This window comes from Pagrus pagrus, assembly GCF_965226575.1.
Source record: "Pagrus pagrus genome assembly, chromosome: 6".
NCBI lineage: Eukaryota > Metazoa > Chordata > Actinopteri > Spariformes > Sparidae > Pagrus > Pagrus pagrus.
Window position 1 is genome coordinate 10181159 of NC_140190.1, and position 27977 is coordinate 10209135.

The following is a 27977-nucleotide window of genomic DNA, read 5'->3' on the forward strand; positions in this document are numbered from 1 at the left end:
TTCCCACAGTGCGTGAATGTAGCAAAAAAGCTCCCGGTGACGGAGCAGAGGCAGAAAAGCGGCAGGGAGCTGCCAGCATCGTCTCATACCGTCGCAGGACAGAAAGGTGTGAAAATATTGCTCCTCTAGACGGCCGAGAGATTATTTACGGAGACGGCAATGTTTTGATAATGCTTCCACACTCTTAAAACGATAGTATAGCCGCCTCGCTTGGTTGCATTTGGCACGAGTGTAGCGTCAAGTTACATGCATTGCTATGTTAGCTAGTTTGGCGTTAGCATAGCGGCGCTAGCCGTTGCTATAGTATTTGTCTATAGAATGGGTTAGCGTCAGCTAGCCTGGTAAGTTCATTGAGCTAACGTTAGCTTGCCGGTTAGCCTCTCGTGTCATCTTTATGTCCAAATTTGTGATCGCGTTTAGCTAGCTTACTTATTCCGATCGCCACTGTGGACATGATTTTGAAACGATACTGTCTTTAAAGAGGAGTTTAACGGTGACTGTCAGCTGCTGAATGTGTTGCTCCTCTTTGATCGTTTGACAGCTCCGTGTCAGCGGAGATATGGAGACGCCGGGGAGGATAGTAGCCACACCGGACGCCCTGGACTTCACGGTGGAAAACGTAGAGAAGGTGAGTTTTGACACCAATCAGTCCGTGTCAGCAACCCATCAGCCTACACAGGACCTGGGCTTTGTTGACTAAAGACAAGTGGTCATGTTTTAAATGAGTCAGCTTGAGAGGGAAAGCAGAAGCGCTTTATCTGCCTTGCAGACACATAATATAGCAAATTTCAGAGTGCTGATTTAATCTGGACAGATGATGATGACGCTGGGTTTGCATATAGAAATTGATTTTATCTGACTGCATCTTTAAATCATTCTTGACTGAATGGCTAATTGGCTAATGGTCGGAAATAACGATCAGATGGGAGCATAACAGGTTGTAGCCCGCCAATCCTTTGCCATCTCTCTCATTGTAAAATGCTTGTCTGGGTCTTGTTTTTCTCTTGTTGGATTGGATCCGCTTGAGAGCATGTGTGTGTGTGTGTGTGTGTGTGTGTGTGTGTGTGTGTGTGTGTGTGTGTGTGTGTCTGCGTGCGTGTGCGTGTGTGGCGCGCGCGCTTGGCAGTGTTGACTGTTGCTGCGAGGTTGCTGTGATGAATCTCCCTGCTGGGTGGCCACTGACTCCGACGCTGAGGGGATGGGTGGGGGAGACAATGGGGAGGATGGAGAGAGAGGGAAAGGTGCTCCTGTGGAAGAGCAGAGTCGATGTGATGAGATGGACTGAGGGATGAGGGGAGGGAGGGGGTGAGAGAGGGGTGGGACAGCCAGGGTCGATGTCTGTGACAGTGCCAGTAGAGAAAGAGGAGGGGGTGAGAGGAGGTTGGCGATGCGACAGAAATGATTAGAGGCAGGTTTGAAGGAGGGAAGCACATTCCTGTGGGGGGAAAATGGCTCAGCCTGATACTGTGCCTTCTGGTGGTGTAATAAAAGAGGAAGGAGAATGACAAACAGTGAGCAAGCTCCCGTCTCCCTGTGGACAAGCTCCTTGTTCATTTGTTCATGTGTCCATGTGTCATGGCTACAGGTGAAGAAAGTGGTGGTCTATAATAATATTTCGATGGCCAATGCATGAAGGGAATGTTAAATATTCCACGTCATTGTGTACATTAGCTTAAGTCGGAGAAAACACTCCACTCTGTAAAACACTTATGTATACCTAAGTAAATGTATTATTTATGCGTCATAAATGATTTCTTGTGATGTATTAGGGAATTTTTTTTAGTGAACTGATATTTATTTCAGGTATTTAAATGTCTCATCTATAATTGAAGTAAAGCCTTGCTTGCCAAAATACCTCAAGCGAGCAAAAATAGTGCTTGACATTCATGAGAAAATAATCCGAGCCACATGTCAGATATACATTCAGCAGTCAGTGATTCAGTTGATTATCTGGAGAAGGAGACGCTTCCAGTGGTTAAATGTCAGTGTAGTGAATTCAGTAAACAATTTTGAATTAATTAGTGTTCGGTTACGTCACATATGATGCCATTGCACTATATGTTTAACGCACTGATCCCTGACCTTCAAACTGAGCTGCTTGTCCTCTTTTAAAACACTGGCAAACAGAAGAAAAGGACATGATATTTTCTGTAAATTTCTTTATTTGTTGTTGGTTTGTACAGTATCAAAATCACTTTCAGATCTTGTTAAAGAAGTCAGCCTTCTCCGAGTATTACAGCACCATCAGTAATCTCATTAGCTGATGAAACAAGACAAACAACATCTGAAGTATCATTTCCCATGAAGGCTGTGAGCCTTCTTGTAACAACACAACAGTTGCTTTTCAAAACAGATGAGATATTGTTCTTCTAAGACTCAGCTATATTTAGAAAGTATATTTAGACTATTTGAGCGAGATATTTTTTCTCTCATATTTTTATTAATTGTAGATAATTTGTCTACGATTGCATATTTGTACTTGCACAATGCTGTGTATTCCCTGGACTGAGAGGGAGACAAGAGGTTTCTTTACAATCCGTGTTTACCCCTAAAATTCATCTTTTTATTATTTGTGTCAGAGCGTCAGCTTAATACGTTTAGAAAAACCTGAGATGTTGCTTTTACCAGTAATTTTATTTTCCTCTCTGCCAGTCACAGCAGCAGGCACCTGTAAGTGCACCAGCAGCTCATCAAAAGAAGGTCAAATTGCGCTTCCCATAAGATGATGAGAGCGAAACCAGTCGCTGAACGAGTGAAATAAAAATGAGCAGCACTGCAGAATTGTCCCTGTTGTACAGTGGGATGCTGCTGGTTGTATACATGGTGGTGGAGATGATGGTTCCTGGCCCAGCATTTGTATGTCTCCAATAGAAAGCTCTTTGTCCAATCTGGGGGTCTGTGAAACAAAGTACTACATTGTCAGTATCTCTGTGTGTACAATGAATGGTTACATATACTGCCTTACATTTCCGCTCGACTATAATTAGCCTCATCTAGAATCACTGTCCAAAAGCAAGTGGATTTTAGAGGAAATCCAGAGCTCTATATTTTGCCGTGAAACAGCGTGCTATTAGGATTTCGTCATTGTGTATTTCTGCCCCGAGACAAACAACTACTGTAACACCAGAAAGCGGCAGAGCACAGTACTGGGTCAGCGTGGCTGTTGAGGTCTGTTCAGTAGTGTATTGCTCTCAGGCTCTTGGCTTGTGCTGCACCTCTGCCTTTTGGAAAATAAAGTCAGGATAAGATGTATGTGACGACAAGTGCGTTTTTTAATTATTTCTTTTTTGAATTAATATTTTTACGGCATTTAAAAGCTGAGGAGATGATTCAGCCTGCCAACTAACATATTACACAATGTAGCCGGGGAATTTGACACTGAGAAATGATGCGTAGTTTTGTGGTGGCCGGAGAGGCTATTTCAGGAGGAAAAGAGGGATCGTGATGACTATGACCACTCAGCTATTGACAGACATATATATATGGACTCAAGGTGAAATGTGTGTCTTGTATGTTACATGATACGCACATGTCCTAGTGCAAGCATTTCTTTCTTCTTTTCTCTTTCTAAGTTTTAGCAGGCTCAGAGATGGTACCATATATCCATGAGGTCATCAGTCTTCATTATTATGTGGTGGAAAAGGAAATAGTTTATTTAAATGAGGTTTGCGTGTTGAGACACTTGGTGCAAGGGTTTGTTTGCTGTCCATGTGCTGAGATTTTATCACTATTGGCAACGTGGTATTCTTAATTTCTGTCTTGGCTCCGTGCTGTCAACAACCACCCGCGCACACTTGCACACAAACTATTCTTCTTTGTTCCCTCATTAATCACCATTCCTCTGCGTGTCTTTGGTTTTCACAATTATAGCGCAGTGGCATGTCAGGTCAGCGGTGTGATGATGCCTTCTGCAGCACAGCACCAGCACTGCCCTCCCATCACTGCAATGACTTTGAGTGTGACGCTCTAGTGGACAGATGGCTCGAAAACACACCGAACCTGTGGCAGAGAGGTGCTATTACCTGCTGTGTGTGAACACAGTGTGCAGGGACATGTCCAAAATGTGTGTGTGTGTGCACTCGCTCATGGCTCATAAGCATGTGGTCAAGCAGAGATTACAAAAACATCCTACAGGCTGCCTCTTTTCTGCTTCTCTTTGTACATCTTCTACCTTTCACTTGCTAATCATTTTAATGATAGAGGTAATCTTTTACAGATAACTGCTCCTGCCTCATTCATGTGCTACAATTTCATATATTGTATTGTACAAGTTATTGTTGTACGGCTCAGGAGCCACACTATGGTTGTTCTCCTATACCAGTGTATATCAGCTACAGTAAATCCACAGTTATGTGTGAGAGCAGATGGTGAATCTGTCTGACTGAGCCATGTTTTTTCACTTGCGTCCATCTTCCCTTCCTCCTCCCGTTGGAGAGTGACTGTAGAGGAGGCTAATGACCTTTGACAGTGTCTGCCAAGAGCACGCCATCCTCAGGTGAAGCCAGGTGGTTCAGGCAGGCTGCCACCATCTGTAGATGCAATTAGTTGCTTCAGATGCAGAAGTTGCCACACCTGCAAATAAGTCCTACGGTTTCTAGGGATCGACATGCTTTTTGTTTTAACATTCAATTAATAATGGACAATTACAGGTAGTTAGTCGAGATAACTGCTGCATGCCGGCCTTGATTTCTAGGAGAAGACGGGCGGCGGTGTTTTGGGAGGAGATTAAAGCAGCAAAATGAACAGACTGTTTTGTGTCTTGTGCTTTGATAATAAACCCGGGAAGGGACAGACGCGCTCAGACACAGCGCTGTGTGGGATTTGATAAGGAGCGGTCTGCTATCACACAGCGGTCTGCCGTAATGATCCGTAGCTACTTTGAACTCAGATATCACAGCTTTGATTACAGGAAGACCTTGCCACAATAACACATTCATTTTTCAGCAGCTTTGTCATGCAGTCTATATCAAACTTTCCAATTTAAAGAAAAAATGCCACATAGCCTGTTATTGTAGATGCAGTGGTTTTAGATTTCAGGTAGATGTAAGTGGAGAACAGAGACCTTCCAACTAAGAAAAACTCAAAGCCACTAGCAGACTGTACATACACTACCTGCTGCACATCTTGCACCTGCACCTATAGCTGTCTCTCTCACACATACATGTACAAATGCCACCTGACTCTCTGCAAACAGTCAGCTCATTAACACCCAGCCAGCCGTGTTCAGAGTCCCGTACAGTAAGCAGAGACAGATAATTGCGTTGCAGGATGGCAGACGGGGAGAGAGCACCACCTGAGACTCTGTGTTTCCAGTAGGCATTGACTCTGTATTGATGTTTCTCTCCAGCTGCAATTTTCTTCATCGTACTCTGTGACCCATAGTGGTTTCTGTACAGTATTATTCTTCCTCCCTTACTTGGCAGCCTAAACGTCTCTGATGAGGTAACGAGGAGAAATGTGGATTTTAGAAGAAGGCTGAGATGAAGACAGAGAGCTGAGGGATGTAATGAAATGGGATGGAAACTGCAGGCGAACAGAGAGAAAGAAACGAGAAGAGAGAAAGAGGAGAGAATGTCTGCTGGTGGAGGAATTGATGTGAGCAGGCTGCAGGGGTAAAGACAAGGATCAGAAGCTCGCTGAATAGAGTTTTTTCCTGTGTTGCTTGTCAGACACTTAGTGCTGGCTGCCAGCAGTTTTAGTTCAGTGAGCATGTACATGTGTGTGTTTGTGTGGTTTGTGTCTGTGTGTGTGTGTGTGTGTGTGTGTGTGTGTGTGTGTGTGTATTTGTGTGTTTTACAGAGAGAAAGAGAGAAAACGGGCATTTTTGCAGAGTAGTGCCTAAACCTCTTTTCTGGCACTGCCAGGATTAGAGGTGTCGCTTTAATTAATGCTCCCCTTTTCCCTTCTTTTATTTCCCTAGCTCACACTCATCCTTTATCTCCTTTCTCTTTGGCTTGCCTCCTTCTTGTTCTTGCTGCACTCAAGTACTCAAATTACTCAGAGCTGTTCTTCAGAGAGTGCTGTTTTCAGGTCATTGCTTTCTCCGTCATTTGGGTTTTCGAGGTAAACCGTAAACTGTTGTTTGCGAGTAATAAAAGATGCGCTTTTCTCATGGTAACCAACTTTTTTGTCTAAACAAGAGCTCAAATGACTGCATTTATCCCATCAGCATTCAACCATCCAAAGACTGTATGGATTCTTCTGACTTTTTTCCATTTTTCTTCTCCTACTTTTATCTTTCTAGGCCCTCCACCAGCTGTACTATGACCCCAATATAGAAAACAAGAATCTGGCACAGAAATGGCTAATGCAGGCTCAGGTCTCGCCTCAGGCCTGGCAGTTCTGCTGGGCCCTACTGAGCCCAGATAAGGTACAGTGTACACACACTCACATGGACACACACACACACTGAGAAAACATTTTTCTGATACGCACTTGCAACCATCTTATCGTCTCTCACAGGTCCCAGAGATCCAGTACTTTGGTGCTAGCGCCCTTCACACTAAGATCTCTCGCTACTGGTCAGACATCCCCACAGACCAGTACGAGTCTCTGAAGACCCAGCTGTTCTCCCAGATTGCCTGCTTCTCCTCCGGCTCCAAGATGGTGCTCACTCGACTGTGTGTGGCCCTTGCCTCTCTGGCGCTCAACACAATGCCTGAGGCCTGGCCCGGCGCAGTGTCAGAGATGGTGCGGGTGTTCCAGGAGGAGGGGGGAGGGGTGGATGGGCGGGCACGCTGCCTGGCCTTGCTGGAGCTGCTGACCGTCCTGCCTGAAGAGTTCCAGACCAGCCGCCTGCCGCAGTACCGAAAAGGACAGGTATGTCCTCCTCCCACCTCGGCAGGTGGTGATGGCCACCTGTTGTATATTCACAGGTTTTTCTTTTTGGTTAATGTGTTCATCAGTAGGTATGAAGCTCTATGCTTTTTAAGATCTGACTGAAATGTGCTAATTGACAAATTATCAAGTAGTTAAAGCTGGCAGTGAATGCTTTGTCACATTCTTGGTCTTTTTATTTATTCTTTATTAATTTCCAGATATGTGATCTAAACCATACTTATACTCATATTAGACTATTTTATTCTGGCAAAATGATTATACAGCTGCCAAAAACCAAAAACAAGAAATTTTTCAACCCAGTTAGACCCAACATAATCTGTTTAAGCTTGTTTAAAGTGGCTTAAAATTACATCAAATTAAATGTTTTGACTTATGTCAACATGGACCATAGGAATAAGAATTATTAACAAGAATAATTTATTCAGATTCGCTGGCATGGAAAGCAAAAGAGACCTGAAAAGTAGTGACCCCCTACCTTTGAAGCGGTCATTAAGTCCTTATTTTTGTTCTTTCCTCCATAATTAACTTTTCTTTAATCGGTAAGAGCCCACTGATGAAAAGAATCAAAAATGCTTTTCATAAAATGAATCCAAGTTGTGAATATTGTCCTGTGAAGTCCATTGTTTCTTTTTCTTTTTCTGCAGGAGACATATTTTCTTTTCCTCCGACCTGGTGTTGGTCATTATGTTTGTTTTTGTTATGTTGTTGCCTGCAACATGAACGTGTCCTCACCATTTTCTGTTCAGTTTTCACCCCTGGAGTATCACAAGCGGTCCCAGTTCGGCAGGCCAATCGGCTCTTTCATTTATCTTTGCTGCCATGGTAGAACAAGCCACCCATGACTGTAGCCAATCATTTTTCCTTTCTAACAGTGTATGGGTGGTAAGACGTGTTACAGGGGAGCCAAGATATATTAATGTGTTACGGTGCAAAGTCCCACCTCACAGACTGCTTTTGGACCCAGTCGGACTGACAGGTCACACAGCTTTGCAGTGAGAGGCGTCTTTTTCTAGTTGTTTGTTAATGCAGCTGAAGGCAAAAACACTATATCCCTATTCCATTTTATGGAGCGTAGTCATACCTCTGCAGTTACTTTGGTGAACGAAATGCTAAAATAGCGTAAATAGTAACGCATTACTCTCCACAGGCACTAATATTGTAAAGTGACTTATTGCTTTTAAATGATAGTAACTAGTAACTTGCCTAACACTGCTCATTAATCAAAGGAGCATACCACACATGAGTGTTACACTAGCAGTCTAACCCTCATTATCCTCCTCCCTGTAGGTACGGGGAGCCTTGGGCAGGGAGTGGGGGTCAGTGTGTCCACTACTGCAGCAACTGCTGCGGAGAACGGACAGCCCCGGGGCGGTAAAAGCTCGCGTGCTGCGCTGCCTGTCATCCTGGGTGCTGCTAGATGTGCCCCTCAGCGAGAGCGAAGGCCTGGTGCACGACTGCTTCAGTGCCCTGCCTGACCCCGAGCTCTTCGACACAGCGGTGGAGGCAATAGTCAACGCCATCTCACAGCCCGACTCCCAAAGGTGTGTACAAATGTGTGACAACCCCCAGAGAAGTTTGAAAAAAACTAACAATGATAGAACTTAATGGGATGATCGCTTGTCATGGGTTTGACTGGAGACATTATAAAAAGCAAAAATAGAGGTGGGAGGGGGGAAAGTGAGAGAATAATAGAAAGATACATTAGCTGAGGGCAGGAAACAGACAGGGTGGGCACTGGAAGGGCATCAGGGAAGGATGGAGGGAAGGAGGGAGGGATTGATACCGGGCAAGTTGACAGCCAGGGGGAGGAGAGCGGCATTTCTCGGTTGGCTGGCGTTGCTATGGTTACAGTGCTGGGTAGAGATGTCATCATGCCCTGGTTGATTCAGACATGGCAGCCACCCATTACCCCTCCCCTAGAGAGAGAGAGAGGGAGGGAGGGAGAGGGTGGGGGTGACGGGACGATGCAAAGAGAAGTACGGGAGGAGGAGGGCAGGGGAAGGTGTGAAAGTGTGCAGGGATAAGAGACTTAATCCTCCATACCTCTGCACTGCTTCTCACACAAGAGGGTCTCAGAACTGTGCAGTTGCCACTGACAAGTCAGTTTAAACACACTCACATTGTGCCGAGCAGATGGTGGGGGAGACGATTAATGGCAGTTACAGGTAGAACAGCCTCGCCAAGTGTTGCTGGGCTAGGATAGAGTATGTTAGGGATGAGATTCTTCTGGTTTTCTCCTCTTTTGTGCTCTTTCTTTTTATTGTGTGATTTATAGGTTTACTACCTATAATTAGTTTGTGTGTCTGTGTCTAAAAAAAAAAAAAAATATGTGAATCAAAGGTTTTTTCCTCCCATCCTCTCAAGGAATTCATAGCCCACCTTTTATCCATCTGTAGATACTACTGTCTGTTTATCAGTTTTACCCTTTCTCCCAGTCTGCCTCTGTTTCTTTGTGCTCTTCCTTTCCCCTTTCCCTTCTCTCGCCATCAGTGCTAAGCCCTCCTCCCTGTCTCTTGTTCTCTCCCTCTGTTTAAACACATTACAGTCAACTCATTTGGGGGGATGCTATTGGTCCAGCTGCATCCTGTTGCCAGGCAACCCATTTCCCCTGTCTCAGAGTGTTGCGGTAATTGCAGAGGGGATCAGAGGTGGGGGGATGGAGGGGGAGGGGAAGGGGGAGGTGGTGGTGGTGGTGGATGGAGAGGGAGAGAATAAACGGGGAGTCAGGAAGGAGGCAGAAAGTGTACAACAGCAGGGCAGGGAGCAGAAGAGGAGAGGACAGGCGAGTATGAGTTAGGGGAGAGGAGGCTGCAGTAGACAGTCTCGGGGGAGTCTCCAGAGTGTCATCCCTTATGAGAGAAATGGGGAAACACACATACAAATCCATTCTGTCTTTTTAATCGTGCCACATACACACCAAGTCCTCTTTTTTTGAGCTAAGAGTGCATGACCTGCATTTGCAAAGCACCTTGTTAAAAATGAATGATCTTCTGAGTGCATGAGTGCTGTCTGACACACACACAAACACACACACACACTCACGGTCACTCACTCAGAGTAAATTGCAGTCGGTCTCGGCACTGCTCTCATAGGGTTACTCAGGCAGCCAAACACAGAGGATGTAGGCCAATATAAACACAGGTACGGGCCTATGGGATGGAGGCCAGGTTCATACTCATCACATCTCAGCAGGGCGGAGCCTTCTCCAGAGAAGGCTGAGTCAGTGTGGGCTGCTGAGTAGGGGACTTTGCTTCATATCGCAGGGCCATAGATTGGGTTCCTCAGCCTGTAAGGGGGCCTGAGGGAAATTAGAATTATAAATGCTTTTCAGGACTGTGGTAAGACGTGCAGAGCAGAGGATTCATATCACAGACATTTTGTCGAGCCAGTGGCCACTTGTGTTTGGGCACGGCTCTGTAGGGGAAATGCTGAAAATGAGTAGATTAACGGATTATTCAATGGACAGAATATTTTGCGACAACAGTTTTATAAATCAAACAATTTTCTTGGCACTGTAAATTAAGTAGATATAGAGTTTTTTTATTGGTGGTTGGACAAGTTTTCACTATTTATTGGGGCAGTCTATGGCTTAAAGGTCCAGTGTGTAGGATTTAGTGGTGTCTAGCGGTGTCTTTGCAGATGGCATCCAACTGTACACCCCTCGTTTCACCCTCCTCCATGATGGCCTCTAAAAACACAAAATATTTGAAAGGTCCTCTAGAGCCAGTGTTTGCTCATCCTGGGTTACTGTAGAAACTTGCCAATTAGAGGTGTGAATCTTCACTGGCCTCACGTTGAATACAAAATGATTCTAGATGTATCTCAGTGTATGGCATCCTTTATAATCTATATTACTGCACATGGCTACTTTTTCATCATCTAAATTCCCCTTTTATTCAGCAAGTCCTTCCAATTATCAGACTATAGCAGTCTACAAAATAAAAGCTACATCTTTTTCAAAACATTAACATTACAAAAACAACACATTTGTCCATCTGCAGTGCCTTACACGTTTGTTGTAATCTACAATAATAGTGTTTTCACATGGCAGCTTTAAGATAAGGCATTTATTCACTGTGATGCACACACTTCTCTCAGAGTTGGACGGCAAAGTTGACAGCGCCTCCTCAGATCTTGGCTGATCTGCCTCCCTCCGACATACATCCAACATAAGTAACAATAGCCGAATGTCCGCACACAATTCAAAGCATGGTAGCAAAGTCGTGACGTAATGTTACCGTCCAGCTGAGGCCGGACTATCAACAATCAACATAAGCTGCAGACTCTCGATTATGCTCTGTCTCTGCATTGATGCAAAATCGTCCACGTCCGCATCGCGATGCATCTTCTAATCGAGCAATTTCCACATATCTAATGCCAATGCAATATGGCGGACTCAAGGGACGAGGACCCGCTCTCTCTATAGACTTTAAAAGCTCATTCTATTACAAAAACAACAATTCTTAGTTTCTGTGATTATACACTAATGAAAACATAATTAGTAAGTAATAAGTATTATATTTGATTGCTGCCAATAGATCCCCCTAAATCACACACACTGGACCTTTAAACTTTTAGATGATTAGCTGAAAAAATAACTGACAGATTCAAGAATAATGTAAACAATATTTGGTTGCAGCCCTACATTAGATCTACCTGGAAACACAGTGAGTTACAGTAGCTTTTCAGGTTCATTTGTGTCTTTTTTGTTCTTTTCACTCAACCTTGCTGTGTCATTGTTGAATATTCATGGATCTGGACCCATGTCCTCCTTATTGATGTCCTCATGAAAGATGAAGCACCTCCTGCATACCACAGAACCCCACTGGGACTGACACACACATAATATGGTTTACATTTATAGCATTCACACATGCACATAATCTCCTCAGTGACATTCAGGCACACGCACACACACACGCATGCCCTTCATCTCCAAATGTCACCCCTTCTCTTGCTGTCATTAAGGTTGACAGGAGGATGTTGTCTGATGTGGTCACATGACCAGATCTGAGCCTGTGTTGCAGGGTGTGTTTGAGCGTGTGTGTACTCATGTGTCTATGTAAGTTTGTGTGTGTGTTTGTGTGAGCAGCACATGCGTGTGTTTTAGAGTGAGGGATTTATATATGGCTGAGACAGCAGGAAGAAGACAGAATAATAACTGACGGCAGTGGTGCAGCTCTGAGCAGGAGCTTTGAATAGATTTTCTGGTTCCCTGGTAGATGTGTGGGTTTTTTAGGGTGGGTGTGCTGGATCAGAGGTTGGACTGACTTGAACTCTGATTTGATGTGAAATAAACACTTGTCTTGAGAAGGAGCAATAAATATATCAACCTCGCTGTGAGCGCTGTGAGTCAGTGTTATAGTCACCAGTGGAGGCTCCCCAGCTTTCCATGTGATGCTCTTCTCACTTGTACAGCATTGTGTTGGTTTTTACCTTGTTTCCTTTTAATGAACCGGACTCCTAACTGTTTTTTTTCCATCTGCGTTTGTCTGTCCATGGGTTGTAGATATGTGAACACTTTGCTGAAACTGGTTCCTCAAGTGCTGGCCCTCCAGGAGCAGCTCAGAGAGGCTGTTCAGAATGGAGACATGGAGACCTGCCATGGCATCTGCCGGATCGCCGTGACACTGGGAGAAAACCACTCTAGGTGTGTTTTTTTGCAATCTGTACAGCATACAACCCCCTCTGTCCTCAGACCCTCGATTCAGATAATAAAAAACTTCACCGTACATTTTCTTGGCCTTGGCTTAAATGATTACCATACATGACTGAGTACTGTAATTATTTGAAAGCAACACATATAAACAGTGTTTTTTCACAAAATAGCTGACTATATAAGAGAAACAGGCTTCATAGCATTAATTTGCCCTTAAACCAGTTGCGCAATAGTCAGTCCAATGTCTCACTGTGAAGTCTCTATGTTGGATTTTTTTATTTTGCTGCATCTACTGATTGAATAGCACATAGAGACCCATTTTCCACCAGAATAGCTTTGGTTCCCTTCAAGATTCTTGCAGCCTTAGTGCTACCTAGCCTGCATTTCCACCCGTTTGAAGTGGAACCATTGTAATAAAAAATGTGTCTTCAACGGAGGGTGTTGCACAATGCACAACGTCCTGTAGAATGACACACCCACTTTGGTTTGCAATTCTGATGTTCCCAACAGTTTAAAATTGGTGTGTGCGCACTGGAACATAACCAGTCTCATAACCCTGTTGGTGGAAAAGGGGTAGGAGAGCGAAATATGCTATTTTCCCCATGAACTAACTGTACTGGACAACTGCCAAATTACACCTTTTTTTTTCTGTCTCTCTCTTTCTCTTCCCTTCCACCCACCTCTGTGTCTAGGACTCTGTTGGAGCAAGTGGATCACTGGCAGAGCTTCCTGGCTTTAGTCAACATGATCATGTTTTGTACAGGGATCCCCGGCCACTACCCGGTCAATGAGACCACCAGCTCACTCACACTCACCTTCTGGTACACACTACAAGTAAGCAATGTTGGAAATCTGACGCTATCCCGTCCTGTAACGTAGTGTTGCAGTAATGTTTTGGTAGTTTGACAAAATAAGATACTGTATACTTTCCAACTTTCGTGATTTTTCTCGAGCCTCGTCTTCTCCAGTGACATAAAATCAGTCCACAAAATAAGCTGTGCTCATTATAGCTTGGCAAGGCTCTATAGGCACTTGCTGGAAACGGTCATCTTAAGATAGACTGTAGAAAAACATCTCCCTTCACCCCCTTGAATTGAATTGAATTGAATTGAATTAATGTGCTACTCTCTGGGGTGTCACTGCTCTTTGTCTGCAGTTTTCAAAATAATAAAATGTGACAGTGAGTCTGAAAACATTTGCTTAACAACATAACAGATTTCTTGGTTTGTAGGACATGTGTAGTTTAATTTTGATAATTGATAGCGGGGTAGTTTTCTCTGTGATTTAAGAATGCTTAAAACTATGAGATTGAATTTACTTGAGTTCATAGCCTGCTTGAAGCATAACAGATGCTCTTATTTTGTAAAGAGCATAAATGATTTCATTTTCCAGACCCATCATTATTTTTTATTTCTCCGTTCTCTGTCCTCAGGATGAAATAATGTCGTTTGAGTCGGACAAGCAGGCAGTGTATCTACAAGTCTACAGGCCAGTGTATTTCCAGCTGGTGGATGTTTTGCTACACAAAGCCCAGTTCCCTACCGACCAGGAGTACGCATCCTGGTCCTGTGATGAGAAAGAACAATTCAGGATCTACAGGTTTGTGTTTTGTACGCCTGAGCCTGTCTCTGTATTATACATGCCTATTGTTTCTGCGCACTGCTGCGTGCAACTGTTTCAGTGACGGTCAAAGTGTCTCAGAAATTACCCGCTGACAGAATCATTGGTCAGCATGTAAGTGTTTTTCTCTAATAGACTCTCACTGGACTGGCAGCTGAGAGGGCAAAACCTGTCTGGCAAATAGATTAACGGATACGGTCTCAAGCTTGTGTGCCCCTAAACTGTCTGTTTGTGCATGTCTGTCCTTCAGGGTGGATATCTCAGACACGCTCATGTACGTGTATGAGATGCTGGGAGCAGAGCTGCTGAGTAACCTGTATGATAAACTAGGAAGACTGTTGACTAATGCAGAGCAGCCCACATCATGGCAGGTGGGTGAGACATGCACGGACGAGCAAAGAGAAAATTTGAAATATTTTCTGTTTCTGTTTGAGTGTTGCACAGAAGCCAGTACTGGAAATGTGTCATACTAGATTTAATAAACCAGCTTTTCAAGACCGGTTCTTCTTCCTTTCCTATTTTTCATATCATTATACTTGTGTTAGCTTGCATGAAGTCTACTCTCAAATCAAAATAAAGCTAGAGAAAAAAGCTATTATGTAAATTTACATGATTTAAACTCATTTTAATTTAACTAACTCTCCTCCACCAGCACACAGAGGCCTTACTTTATGGCTTCCAGTCCATAGCAGAGACGATAGATGTGAATTACTCTGACGTCATCCCAGGCCTGATAGGACTCATACCCAGAATCAGCATCAACAACGTCCAGCTAGCAGACACAGTGATGTTCACCATAGGTGAGACAAAATTTCAGCACACGACATAAAAGAACAAACAAATTTAAAGACAGCACAGGTCCAGTAATGCTCATACTGTCTCTCACTCAGTGTCTGAACTGTAAATCTCCCACCAGGTGCTTTGGCTGAATGGTTGGCAGACCACCCGGTGATGCTCAGCAGTGTCTTGCCCTTGGTGCTTCAGGCTCTGGGGAACCCAGACCTCTCTGTTTCTTCTGTCTCTACGCTGAAGAAAATTTGTAGGGAGTGCAAATATGACCTGCCACCCTACGCGACCAACATAGTAGCTGTCTCTCAGGTACGTGTAAACATGTAAACCTCTTTAAGGGGTGTCACGATTCACCAAAATCATTCTTTGATTTGATTTTCTGATTTTAACATCACAGTTTTATTCAATTTTTGATATAAGATGTTATTTCGGTACTGATAGTTATGCTGTTGTTAGACTCTCGCATCTGGTTTTGTAAAGATCAACCGACCATGCCCTAACAAGTGTCATTTGAATTGTCAAATTAAATAGGTTTTTGCAACAACAGTTTGACTTTATCCTGGTGGCATTTTGCAGGTTAGGGTCAGACAGGTTCAAATAATATTCACTAAAAATAACATCTTTCAGGGATTTAACAGTAAACAAGAAACAATAGAAATTCAGTTAGTTACAAAGATCAGTTTCTCAAATCTGTCCCAAGTAAAACCTTCCTGCCAAACAAATCTCTGAAAAAGAATGATTGAAAGAATAGTTTGATTCAATGAAAGCTTCATGACATGCCTTTTTTGTAACATGCTCTAGCTTTTTCCAACCAGCTGATCAAATATGAGGGCCAGTAATAATCAAGATGTTCCTGCTGTCCAGAAATACAATTTACTCTTTGAAATCACCTCAGTGGGCTGTTGTTACTGTTTATGTCTAATTTGGGTATGTTTGGTTGTGTTTTCAAAAGAATAGACCCTTCAATCTGACTTTCTTTTTTCTCTCTGCAGGAGGTGCTCATAAAGCAGATCCACAAGGTCAGTGTGTGTTCTTTCTCTTTTTGTGTTCGCACTCGGTTCAGAAGTGACATTTAAATAAGGAACGCTATGAAGGAATTGCATAACGTGTTTGGAGCCTGCAGACTAAAGATGACATGAAATGTTTTGTTTATAAAACTCTTAGATTTAAAACTCACTGTTTGTTTGCACTGATGCTGAAACTGCGACCATCCTTTCTTGCAGACGAGTCAGTGTATGTGGCTGATGCAGGCTCTCGGCTTCCTGCTCTCCGCTCTCCCTGTGGAAGACATCTTAAGAAACCTTCACTCTCTCATCACCCCCTACATTCAGCAACTGGAGAAGCTAGCAGATGAGACGGTGCGTACACAGACCAACATGTTCAGTCAGTACACACACAAACACACGCACACACAAAGATGGAGCAGACACAGTTGGACTCTGGCCAATAGGAACAGGCCTTGTGTCTGTGTGGTGTCACTGCAGTGGAACATTTCTCTGCGGGACCAGATTGGATTTGACCCTGCACCATGGGCTAGTGACTCACATGGAAGTAGCACATACACACTTTCTCTCGCTGATGCGAACACACACACGCACACACCACAGCAAGAGAAAAGACAAACTGAGAAAATATAAAAGCGCCGACAGAGGCACAGTTACAGTAGGTCATGCTTTTACATGTGCATGCACAAAAATTCTTTCCCCTGTTTAAATGTCAGGTTCAATCGAGCTTGGAGTTTCAGACTATCATGCTGCACGGTGCAAACGTGGAGCTGCTATTATCTAAAAATACCCAGTTTGATATTTACTGGATGTGGGTTGAAGTCAATTTTTTTCCTGATCCCTTCTTCTACAATCAGTAAAGACCTTGGGTGGGGTGTACAGAGATGTCAGCATAGATGAAGCTTTTCATTTCTCTCTCAGTGTCTGTCTCTGAACCTGTCTCACCCCCCCACCCTTCACACAACACACACACACACACACACTCACACACAGTCACACACCGTCTCATCTATCCTCCCCACGACTTCCTCTCTCTTATTGTTTTCTGTCTAGCTCTGTGATCTATCGGCATTACATCAGACTAGAAAATCAGGGGCTGCGTCTGGAGCAGGACAAATAGTGGCACCTAGTGGGGAGACCTTCGGGTTACATTACATCAGGGGTGAATGACTGAGATATTTGACCGGGCTGACTGCTGACACCGATGAAGTCATTCTGATTTGACTTCAAGCATCATGTGCACAGTAAACACACACGGTTCATGCTGTCAGACGACTGTTGTACAGTAGGAGCATCAATATTGTGAGAGGAGCTGGATGTAGAAGGAGAGATGAGAGGTGTGGCTCCTCTTTGCAGTCTTTTGGCTCCATTGCGTCACCATGGAGACAGAGCAGTTATTAAACACAGCCTGTGAAATCCTTAATTAATGATTTTACCTGGGGGAGGGGTGTGCGTTCGTGTGTGTGTACAGTGAGAAAAGTAGTATGAGAATGAGCCATTACCTTCTTTCTGTCACCGTGCTGATATACCAGCCTATTGATTTGTGTTTTACTTGTTTTTTTTAACAAGAAGTAAGATTAAATATCTGTAATTAAATGATAAATATTAGTTTTACTTACTCTATTCTATTTTTCTGTAAATGATAATGACAGATGCCCCTTGCCTGGCTCAGATGATCCATTTGTTCTCTTAAACATGTTAGCAGTTATTTTTTTAAGGTGGGCACTATGCACTGAATGAGCCAGATGGACAGTGGTGTTGTAGCAAATAAAATGATCTGTTTCTTCTTCCCTTTTTCTCCTTTCAGCCTAATCCCTCCAATAAATTGGCAATCATCCACATCTTGGGGCTGCTGTCCAACCTCTTCACCACGCTCGACATCAGCAAGCAGGACGATGAGTCAGCGGATGGCTCAGCACCACCTGTCAAAACAGCTCCACCTCCACCTGGACCAAACCCGGTCAGCCACCGCACACACACACACACACACACACACAACCACACACACACACACACACACACACACACACACACACACACACACACACATCTAGTCATCAGTGAGGTTGGATGATTAGATGAATGACTATCAGCAGTGGGCTCCATCTATGCATGATAGATACTAACCAGTATAAACCTACGTCATGTTCTATTTAAAGGTTTTGTATTCAAGTACACTTCAGTTTGGTTGTTGTGAAACGCAGCAGGGCACATGGTGCTCACAGCAATATGAGCTCCTCACCCCCCAACGCGTGGCCAACGGGAAGTTTTTGCCCTGTCAGTCAACCATAGTCATTAGTGATTCTGCTGATAGGCATGCACCCATGTGTGAATGCTGATCTAATGCTGCTGCTTGTGTATCACTCTCTATTTATTCCTTTATTTAATGAAGTGATGGTGTTTTTCAGGTGGTGGTGGTTTTGCAACAAGTGTTTGCTCTCATACAGACTGTTCTCAGTAAGTGGCTCAACGACTCGCAGGTTGTAGAGGTGAGTCACTGCCATGCGCCCACAAACTGCCAGGCCTCTGCTTTCTATCAAATCAATCCACATAATCAGATATGGTGACCTGTCCATATAGCTGATCTCGTGTTGTTCCTCAGGCTGTGTGCGCCATCTTTGAGAAGTCGGTGAAGACTCTGCTCCATGACTTTGCTCCCATGGTGTCTCAGCTCAGTGAGATGCTTGGGCAGATGTACAGTACAATTCCCCAGGCCTCCGCTCTGGACCTCACACGACAGGTACACGCTCATACTTGTGTTCATACACACATGAATGCAGATTAGTATTCTCTGTGGTTACATGCAGAGAGATGGGTTATCGATCAATATAATAAGGAACAGCAATTTAGCATAGTCTAATCACAATAAGGATCTCTAACTGTCTTTAGTTATAAGCATTTAGTGATAGTGACATTGAGTGTGGTTACGCGCACCATCGTATTCTGGATATTTTCATATTTCTGTGGTGACCGAGTTTTTTTAAAATCTCATGTAAACAAAAGATGTCAACTGGAACTGAAAATGAAAATGCACAAATAAAAACGCCAATAAAGAGTCTGTTTCCACAGCTGAAGAGGAGGTTATTTGTAAAATTCACACACATTTGCACATTAAGAAAAAAAAATGCTCTCACTACAAAGCTTGTTTTCTCACTGCGCCATCACTCCAAGTGCTACAACAACAAAAAAATAACTCGGCATTGTGCAGTTTCATATGCTACTAGTACAAAAAAATAGTTTTCGTTTCAAAAATATAGTTAGGGGTAGGGGAGAGATCAGATAGTAAATATCTGTATGTAATCACATTTTTTACAATAATCAGGTTTCTGGAGTGAAGACATTCAATGGTTTTCCTTCCAATAACCTGAATTCTTGTGTGCAAATAAACAAAGTGAGTGTCTGCTGTTTCAGATGGTGCATATCTTTGCCAGCGAGACGGACCACTTCCCACCCATCAAGGCTCTGTTTGAACTGGTTACCTCGGTAACACTGTCCATCTTCCAGCAAGGTAGGGGGTCCAGCAGGGGCGGGACTGTGAATATGTGTGTGTTTAAATCAGTGTTAGACCTTCGAATGTTTCTGATCATGTTTGATTTAAAGGTAAAAATGAAAGAAAAGGACTTATTAATGAAAATGTTATGTAGATTATGGTGATATGTTCCCATTTTTTCGACTGCAACTATACGTAAAGACTCATGTTCTCTTGCATCTCAAGTCAATAAAACTGCTGAGCCTCGGGGCCCCAAATAGCAGTATGATGAAAGGTCAGAGGTCATTTGACTCTGTGCCTCATTTGAACTTTAAATGTTTGCTCTCATTAATGCAAGTGGACCAACAAAATGATCACAAAGTCTCAAATGATCATTTTATTAATGCAGACTTCCATTTCCACTTGTCATTCACTAAATGATTTTAAGACTGTTATGGTTTGCTTTTAACTTATGCAATCAACACATGGCAATGTTTTCTATATTTATCAGCCCAGTGTTTGCTTATTTCATCTTTTTAAATTAATTTATTTGACTTTACTGTTCACTTCAGTGTTTGGGCTGCATGAAAATTACTTTTTTTTGTAAATGTTCAAAGTTGATCAGAAATGTCTTTATGTGCGTTACCGTGCGGCCAGACTAAGATTCAGATTTTCACTGAACATGAGATGGACATGAATGAGATGATGTACTTTTATCCACCACACTTGGGTTAGAGTACTTGTACCAGCTCCGTCTGCCGCTCCCCTTCCCTTTGTGTTGTCCCCTTTTTCCACTCCTCCTTTCCTGCTTTGACTGGTTAAGTAATGGCTGCCTCTCCTGCTGCCTCTAAACTCTTTCTTTTCTGAGCAGGTGCCTTTCAGTAGACAGTATCAGTACAGGATACAGTCACAGCACAGAGACCACTAGCTTATTCAGTCGGCTGACACATAACATAGCAGGGCGGGCCAGCTCAATACAGCTGCAGCCACTGCTGTGCTTGGATTAGAGTTGGGCTCTCCATCACAGCCCTCTGAATAAGCCCTGTATTCTCTCCAGGGGTTGTGTGTGTGGATTGAGGGCTGGAGGGGGGGATATTGAGCAAGAAACTTGTTTGGAGTCTGGGAACAGCTAAAGCTGGGCGCTTACTACAGACGTTTGTTCTGTTTCATTACAAGTTTGCTGTTGGAGTCCTTCCAACATCAATCTTAAGCCATCGGAGAAATCATGTTTGAAAGTCAGGAATCTCGTTGTGGATTTTTCAGTCCAGAAGCTCCTACAGGAAACGTGTCTGTAATTGTGCATCATTTGCAATCTGTCATAATGTCCTGTAGTCTGTGTCCAGCGTATGGGAGGCTGTGATATCAGAACCTATCCTGATCTTTGAGTGTGATTCATACTGACGGCTATGGGTTCACCTTTGAAGCAAAGGGGATCTTATTGACCAGCTCTGAATGGACCCCTTACAGAAACCTCCTCCTCTGAGGCACTTGCTTCAGTCCGACAGGAAATGTGTTGCTGTTGTTTGATCACATTGATGTCTGTGGTGCCTCGTGGGATGGAGGTGAGAAAAAGGGGGTTCATTCAGGTCTGGTGCCCCTTTTCCTCCAAACTGTAACAGTAACAGAGGTGCCTCCTGGGTTCCCACTCCAAACTCACTTTTGTTTTTTTAGGTTTGTTCTTTTTCTCTCGTTACTTCTTTCTTTTTTTCTCTCCAAACAGACCCATGTCTTTGTCTTCTGCCTGTTTTTTGTTTTTGGTTGGTCTGTTCTTCCAAGACTCTGCCAAAGCTTCATATGCCCCGCCCCTCCCTCCTTCTCCCCTTCGTTCCTTACTCACGTGTGAATTATTTCAATGAAATATTTTTGAGTTCTCTTTTATTTCCACATGACTGTTGAATCTATTCAGTTGCTGTTTGTATATTATTCTTATTCTCTTATGATTTCTTAAGTTTCATCTTTATTATATTTTAGGACCCAGGGATCATCCTGATATTGTTGATTCATTTATGCAACTCCAAGCTCAGGTGTGTTTTTGGTTTCTTATTTCATTCACTTTGGGTTTCTCTCTCTCTTTCTCTCTCTTTCTAATTTCTCCCTGTTTCTCTGTCCTCTTCTCCCTCTCTACCTCTCTCTGTTCTTTGTTATTGGGCCCTAAGGTGTCCCATCACATAGGCGAGGCAGTGGAATGACACGTGAGAGGAATGTTTGAAGGAGAGACGTCCGTCTCTCCTCAAATGCTTTTGATTCTAACAGTCACCTCGCCACACAAAGTGCAGACCTCATTCAGAGTTTGCATTTTACCAGCAGAAACCACTTAAAACAGTCTGATATCCTCATAAAAGTATCCAAAGCATCCCTGTTTGCAGCTCTTAAATTGAACTTTAGAATTATTAAACCTTTAAAAGTCTTAAGTTAATAGTCCTACATTTGAATCTATGAGGTCCTGTATATTAAACTTGCCTTTATAATTACCTGAGTTGCTCGTAAAAGAAAAATGATAAGGTTTTGTCCACAAATCAGTCTTAAATGTGGTTAAAATTGAACTGGTCTTAAAACATTAAATGTGAGTGTCAAATACCTGCAGACGCCCCCGCATCCTTATCTTGTATGTTTATCATTTTTACTTGTAATATTCACAATGTATTCAGTGAATTCATTAGAGATCGCAAAAAAATCACACTGTAGCGATAGGACAATACTACAACAATACTCTGCAAACATACTGTTACAGTTAGGGAAAGACCTTATATTTCCAAAATCCCCTCAGTAGCTAACAAAAATAGTTTTCTTTTTTTCTAGATGATGTTGCAATTTTTTTTTACTTTTAATTTGTTTTGGAAAGATTTTGTGAAAATAGGATGTCAGGAAATTCTCATGACTCACAGTGGAACATGCAATCCATTGGTAACACTTATGAATATTTTATTGATCCCAAGAGGAAACAGTGGCTCCTACTAGAATAAAAATATCACACAATAGAATGAATTTGAATAATAGTAAAGTAATACGAGTAGGTAGGTTAAACTATAAAACTTAAACTACGTGTGACAATTATATATGTATTTACATTTACAAATAGTAAATGGAGAAGTTACTACTAAAATGTTGTTATAATAAGTATGGTAGAAGACGAAAGCTAAAAAGTTGGAAAAAAATAGGAAAATGGCAGGAGCCGTTATTAGCCGAGTCAGCCCCGGGGTGCCAGGAGCCAAATCCAGCAAGAAAACAACTTCATAAATAAAGACTGCTTCATACAGGCAGGCGTCATGTCAGTCTTGAGCACAATCCTTCAAATAACGTGTTACAGATCCTTCTATGAGTAATCATATTGATTTATGGCTCAACAGGCTGCCTAGAAAACAGAAAAATAAGCACACATGTGTGGGCATACGGTATTATGCATAAAATCCACCATTTTAGGCACTTACGTTTTGACAAAATCTTTTCCCCTTTTTTTCTATTAAGTCAACATCAGGGCAAATTCACTCTTTGGGAAAAACATCAGCACGCTCAGCGCCTTAGATGAAATATTTCAGTTGATGCGGCGCTCTTGGGAAGGTGATGTAACAGCGTCAGTATCAGCGTTGTGGTCCCAGGTGACTGGTTAGTCTCTGAGCCCAGTCCTCCTCTGAAGTCATTCCAGCCCAGAGCCAATCAAAGCCCAAATGAATTAATATTCAACTAATATTAATCAGTTCCGAAAAAATTGGCTGATGGCTCTTCTGTTTTATATTTTTGTCTTCCGTCTTCATTCTTCTTCCTTTGTTTTCTATCTTTGGATAGATCTGACCTCCATCTCTCTCCCTCTCCCTCTCTCCCTCTCTCCTCCATCCTGAATGAGTTCATTATTACGAGATGAGTTGTATTTCTCTTTATCTGCACATGTTAATTACTTACACACTTCTGTTGCATATTCAGTCCAGTCAACCAAAAACAAGGAAAAGTAATGTTTCAAGTAGAATAGATTTCCAGAAACAAAACCATCATTGCCTTTAGTTTTGACTTAAGTTTCCAATGATTTCAAAGTTTGAGTTTTTGCAATTTGTTTGTTATACCTGCTGAGTTCTGCATTGGAGGATCACTGTATGAGTTTGGATATAGTTTTTCGTAAACCGATGGAGAGAGCGCTATAGCCTGGTAGGCAGATCTGTTCTCAATCCTGTGTTGCTGTCAGATCCGGCTACCAGGCTGAGCGGGTAGTGTTGATAGCAGTATTTTATACAGTGGAATGTGGTGAAGCAGCACCGATTGGGTCAGGCCGACAGAAACATGCTCTGTTTAATGCCTTTATCTGCCTCTTAGGCCCTCAAACGGAAGCCCGATTTGTTCTTGTCTGAGAGTCTTGACGTGAAAGCAGTGTTCCACTGTGGTGAGTAACACACAAACCGACACACTGTTCTGGGTGTTTTGCTGCAGTTCCTGTGCAATATGTGCCTGTCAGTACAAAGTACAAACTGTCAGTGTTTGACACCATCCCCCAGTAGTTTATTTATGTTTCTGACGCGCTCTCCCACTTCTAGGAGTTCTGTCGCTCAAATTTCCTGAGGCTCCGACAGTCAAGTCAACGTGCTTGTTCTTTGTGAGCGCACACACACACACGCACACGAACTTGAAACCTTGCAACAATATGCATTTTTACACATGAGTCATTTGGCTTTAAGTGTGCTGATCGTCTGCGTTTGTGCCGTAGACTGAGCTGTTGCCCCACTGCTCAGATGTGCCTCCGGTGGCAAGAGTGGTGCAGGAGGACGGGAAGCTGTTGATCCAGGCCGTGCTGGAGGTGAGAAGACACGCATTACACGGTTGCACATCACGCCACAGAAACATTTCATCATCCCACTGAACACTTTGCTGTGTTATGGCACATCAAATTTTTCTTCCTTTCTTGTAGTAATTAACTCCCTCTTGTCAAATTTCTCTCCCGGCTCTCTCCAGGGCATCGGGGGCGGGGCAACTCGCAGCCTGATGGACCAGTTTGCAGAAGTGCTTTTCAGTCTGAACAAGCACTGCTTTTCTCTGCTCGCTGTGTGGTTGAAGGAGGCGCTGCAGCCGCCCGGCTTCCCGTCATCGCGGGTCACAACGGAACAGAAAGACAACTTCTCACATCAGATACTTAGGTAACACTGCTGTTTCCTGGCTAATGAATCTCGCCCGGTTGGTCAGATGGACACAGGATCTTTTACTTTCATTCTCCCGGGTTCCCACAGGTCTATGAAATAATCAAGGCACTGAAAGATTTTTTTGATTACCCATCAATCTATGCTTTGTTTGATGATTAATTTTGAACATTACATTTGATGTTTAAGAAGCCGTGGGAACCCTACAAATATTTCTGCTACTATAATTGTATCTACTTGTCCTCTGCCTCCCCTGTCCTGCAGAGAACGAGTGAACAAGAGGAGGGTGAAGGACATAGTGAAGGAGTTCACACTACTCTGCAGAGGGCTCCACGGTACAGAGTACGCCGCTGAATACTGAAACTCTACCCTTGAACTCTCACCTAACCGTGACCTCTGCCCTCAGCGCAAAACAGCTGGATGCCACAGTTATCACAAACCCTGTCAGTGAAGAATATCATGAAATGATTGTAACGATAACCCGCCCCGCCGCAGGACAAGACATGAAACTATTCCAGCACAGACCTGCCATCGGATTAATGGACACACACGAAATCCCCCGGTGGCTTTAAGGGAGGCTGCCCTCTCTGCTCTGATTTATCTTATCTGTTCTGAGATCGATTGTTTCTCGCTCCCTCTTCTCTCCTCTAAATTAAAGGTCTTTTCTTTAGAAGAGCTTCGAGCAGCACTCCCAGCATGCTGCCTCATGCCGCCTTCTATCTCTGTCTTGTTCTGCCTTTCTAGATCTTCCCGTGGTTCCTAGGCTGTTTCCTGGTGATTAGCATCCATATGAAATGGTAGTGGTATCGTACGTAGCTACTTGACATTATTTTTCAAAAAAATGAATCAAAGTAATTATATAAATGTATATGTAAACACATATAGAAAGATGGTGGTTGTCAGTCCTGCTGCTGCTAATGGGAAGAGAGAAGGACCAATGTCAGTCAGGAGGGGATTCTGCAGGAAAAATGACATTAATGCGATTATATGTACTCCCACTCATGCCCCTGTGATCTCTGCATTTGCCAAATTATCATGAAATGTTTTTGTGAAATCGTCCTTTTTTGTTATATATGCCTTTTGGGGGTATGAGTGGAGAAAGAAACCCACATAACTGGACTAAAAAACAGTTTGCTCTCTTGCCCAGCCCTCTGTGTACAGGGCTATACCTCATGTACATACAGTCCCACCTAGTCATACTGCAGTCTCCTCGGGTTGTAGGGAGTGGTCTTTATGCATCGGTCCCTTAGGTAAAGCAGGACTGCCTAAAGTAAAGGCTGAAGCAGGAAAAGGAATTATAGTAGCTGGCAGTGAGAAAGAGGCACGAGAGGGAAAGCGAGAAGGGAACCGAGAGTTTGGAGGGATGAATAATCCTGACGACGGACTGCTTAGTCACTGTAATCGTGCAAAAATATTAATCAAGTTGTGCATATTAACAGTTATTGCTGAACACTTCTGTGTATTTGAGTGTATGCGTGTGTTCATACCTGTATGTATGAGAGGCTGTGTGTGCACAGATGTATCTTTTTCCACTTGTTCAGTGCACTTATATTGGACCTACAGTACACATCCTTTACATCCCCCTATCTTTTTAACAAATCCATTTCTTCACACCAAACTCATTCAGACTGCTCCATTTCCTAAAGACTGACCAGGCATGTCCAGTATTTCACCTCTGCTGCTCACTGGCAATCACACTCATCTATTTAACCTCATCTGGAATGACCAGCCAGTGGTAATCATTGACTAGACTCTATCTTATCTGTTTCAAACTACTGCTCCTAACAATGCTTGTGAACGAGCCTCCCGAATCTTTTTCATCCATCTGGTCACTGCCTTGGAGAGGACCCAGAAGGATTAGAGAGTTCAGTAACAAAACATAAGATCTCTGAGAAAGTTATCCGCTGTGCTCATCCATTATGCCAGAGACATTATTGGTGAAGTGATGTGACGGCTGTAAAAATAACACTGTCTAGTGAATCAGCAGGACTGGTCGACATCTATTAGCACTCAGCATCGAAATGTACTTTGTGGTCTCTGATGAACTTTATCTCAGTCTAATCCTTCTGTCTTATCCGAGGTGCCTGCAGACATGTAGCATGTATGTGTTTTGTCGGGGGGGGGGGGGGGTATTCGGGGTTCAGGGGACAAAGACACTGCAGAAAGATGTGATTTAGACCAAGAGCCGAGGCAGGAGTCAGCTCTCTGAGTGAGCTGTCCTGCCTCTGCCGGGTCTGATCTGATGAGCGGTGAATGGTTGGACGTTCAACACTGATCCTCGGTCTGTAATTGTGGGAAAATAAAACGATGTTGGTATCAGTTCATAGAAAGAGTAGTAGGTGGAGGAGGGGAGGGAGGGAGGTATGAAATGTACATTGTTTTTTTTGTACCTTGGCTTTAATTTATTAAATATATCTAAGACTGCAGCTCCTGACTCGTCTGTGCGTGGGCGTCATTTTGTTCCTTCAACACTTCAATCAAACGCACACTGTCTGCACATCCAGCAATACTTTTTTTTGTAGAAAATATCAAACAATTGACACAAGTACAAGTATAGATACAGTTAAAGTAGAAACGTGAGAAAAAAAGCTTTTACTACTGTTTTTAATTTTTAGATTTAGCCATATCCAGTCAGTTTATTGAGAACATTTGTAAATCTGGAGTCAGTACTTGTTTAATAAATGTGAAATTCAATATTCAGTCCAAAAACGCCAAGAAACCAAAACACCTCTATAAAATGAATTGATTAAATGTTTCTTTTGTTTTTATCCCATTAGCTGCTCAAAATATTGTCTGTATATTTTATTAAATGTACCAAATACAACATTGTACTTTCAAGAGCACTTCCTGGGAAAATACATGTAAAATAAGGCTGTACCATTTTATTTTCTGTCATGAAGTACTTAATCCTGTTTAAATGGACACTATGTAGTTTTGGAGAAGGATTTCAAACTGAGAATTTTAATATTAACAATATTAGTGAGGTAATAATGCAAATATTAATATTTTTTCCCCACAACTGAATGAACAAGCTGTTCTCAGAGGAAGATAAGGTCCCCAGAACTCTGAAGCTCGAAAGGGTGGCAGGGTCCGCCAAATATAAACAAAGTAAAACAGTATGAAATTGTGTTGTTCTTTAAAAAGAAGAGAGTTTATTCATTTAGTTTGTTTAGGCATGAAATAAAAATCTCTCCTGATTAAAATGTCTAAATAGTGCACCTTTAAAAGCTCTCCATGTTGGCAGGAATAAACTTCTGGTGGACAAACACCACATCCTTTATTTAATTGGCCATAAAGCCAAATGTACATACTGTAGACTGACTCTAAAAACACTGAAATCAACCTTTAAATACTTACAATTTGTACATTTATTAACCTGAGAATGAAGGCTGAAATAAGAAATACTGAAAATAAGACCTCAATGAAAGCTACATTATCACATGGTATAATGAGTATGTTTACAAGAAAACAACAACATT

General features: G+C 42.8%; 1 protein-coding gene across 2 annotated transcripts; it reads left to right on the forward strand.

Moving 5' to 3' along the window:
* On the forward strand, window positions 1-26924 carry LOC311258657 (importin-13-like). 2 transcript variants are annotated; one of them, XM_084355144.1, is made up of 23 exons: window positions 1-106; window positions 542-628; window positions 6245-6370; window positions 6463-6819; window positions 8128-8381; window positions 12350-12490; window positions 13192-13333; window positions 13932-14098; window positions 14370-14490; window positions 14772-14919; window positions 15036-15217; window positions 15901-15927; window positions 16132-16266; window positions 17720-17872; window positions 18321-18401; window positions 18515-18652; window positions 19324-19420; window positions 21353-21405; window positions 23684-23750; window positions 23902-23960; window positions 24072-24161; window positions 24317-24498; window positions 24763-26924. In XM_084355144.1, the coding sequence occupies exons 2-23, from the start codon at window positions 560-562 to the stop codon at window positions 24857-24859; spliced, it is 2886 nt and encodes a 961-aa protein (XP_084211270.1). In that variant the 5' UTR covers window positions 1-106; window positions 542-559; the 3' UTR covers window positions 24860-26924. The 2 variants fall into 2 exon arrangements, with proteins under 2 accessions (XP_084211270.1, XP_084211271.1); XM_084355145.1 differs by lacking the exons at window positions 21353-21405; window positions 24072-24161; window positions 24317-24498; window positions 24763-26924.
* The last annotated feature ends 1053 nt before the right edge of the window (window positions 26925-27977 follow it).

Excerpts from the sequence above, each read along its gene's own strand:
- LOC311258657 (XM_084355144.1), top strand. The coding sequence starts at position 560 with ATGGAGACGCCGGGGAGGATAGTAGCCACACCGGACGCCCTGGACTTC. Across the intron at positions 14,491-14,771 it reads AGCAGCCCACATCATGGCAG|CACACAGAGGCCTTACTTTA; the intron begins GTGGGTGAGACA and ends CTCCTCCACCAG. Across the intron at positions 21,406-23,683 it reads TTATGCAACTCCAAGCTCAG|GCCCTCAAACGGAAGCCCGA; the intron begins GTGTGTTTTTGG and ends TCTGCCTCTTAG.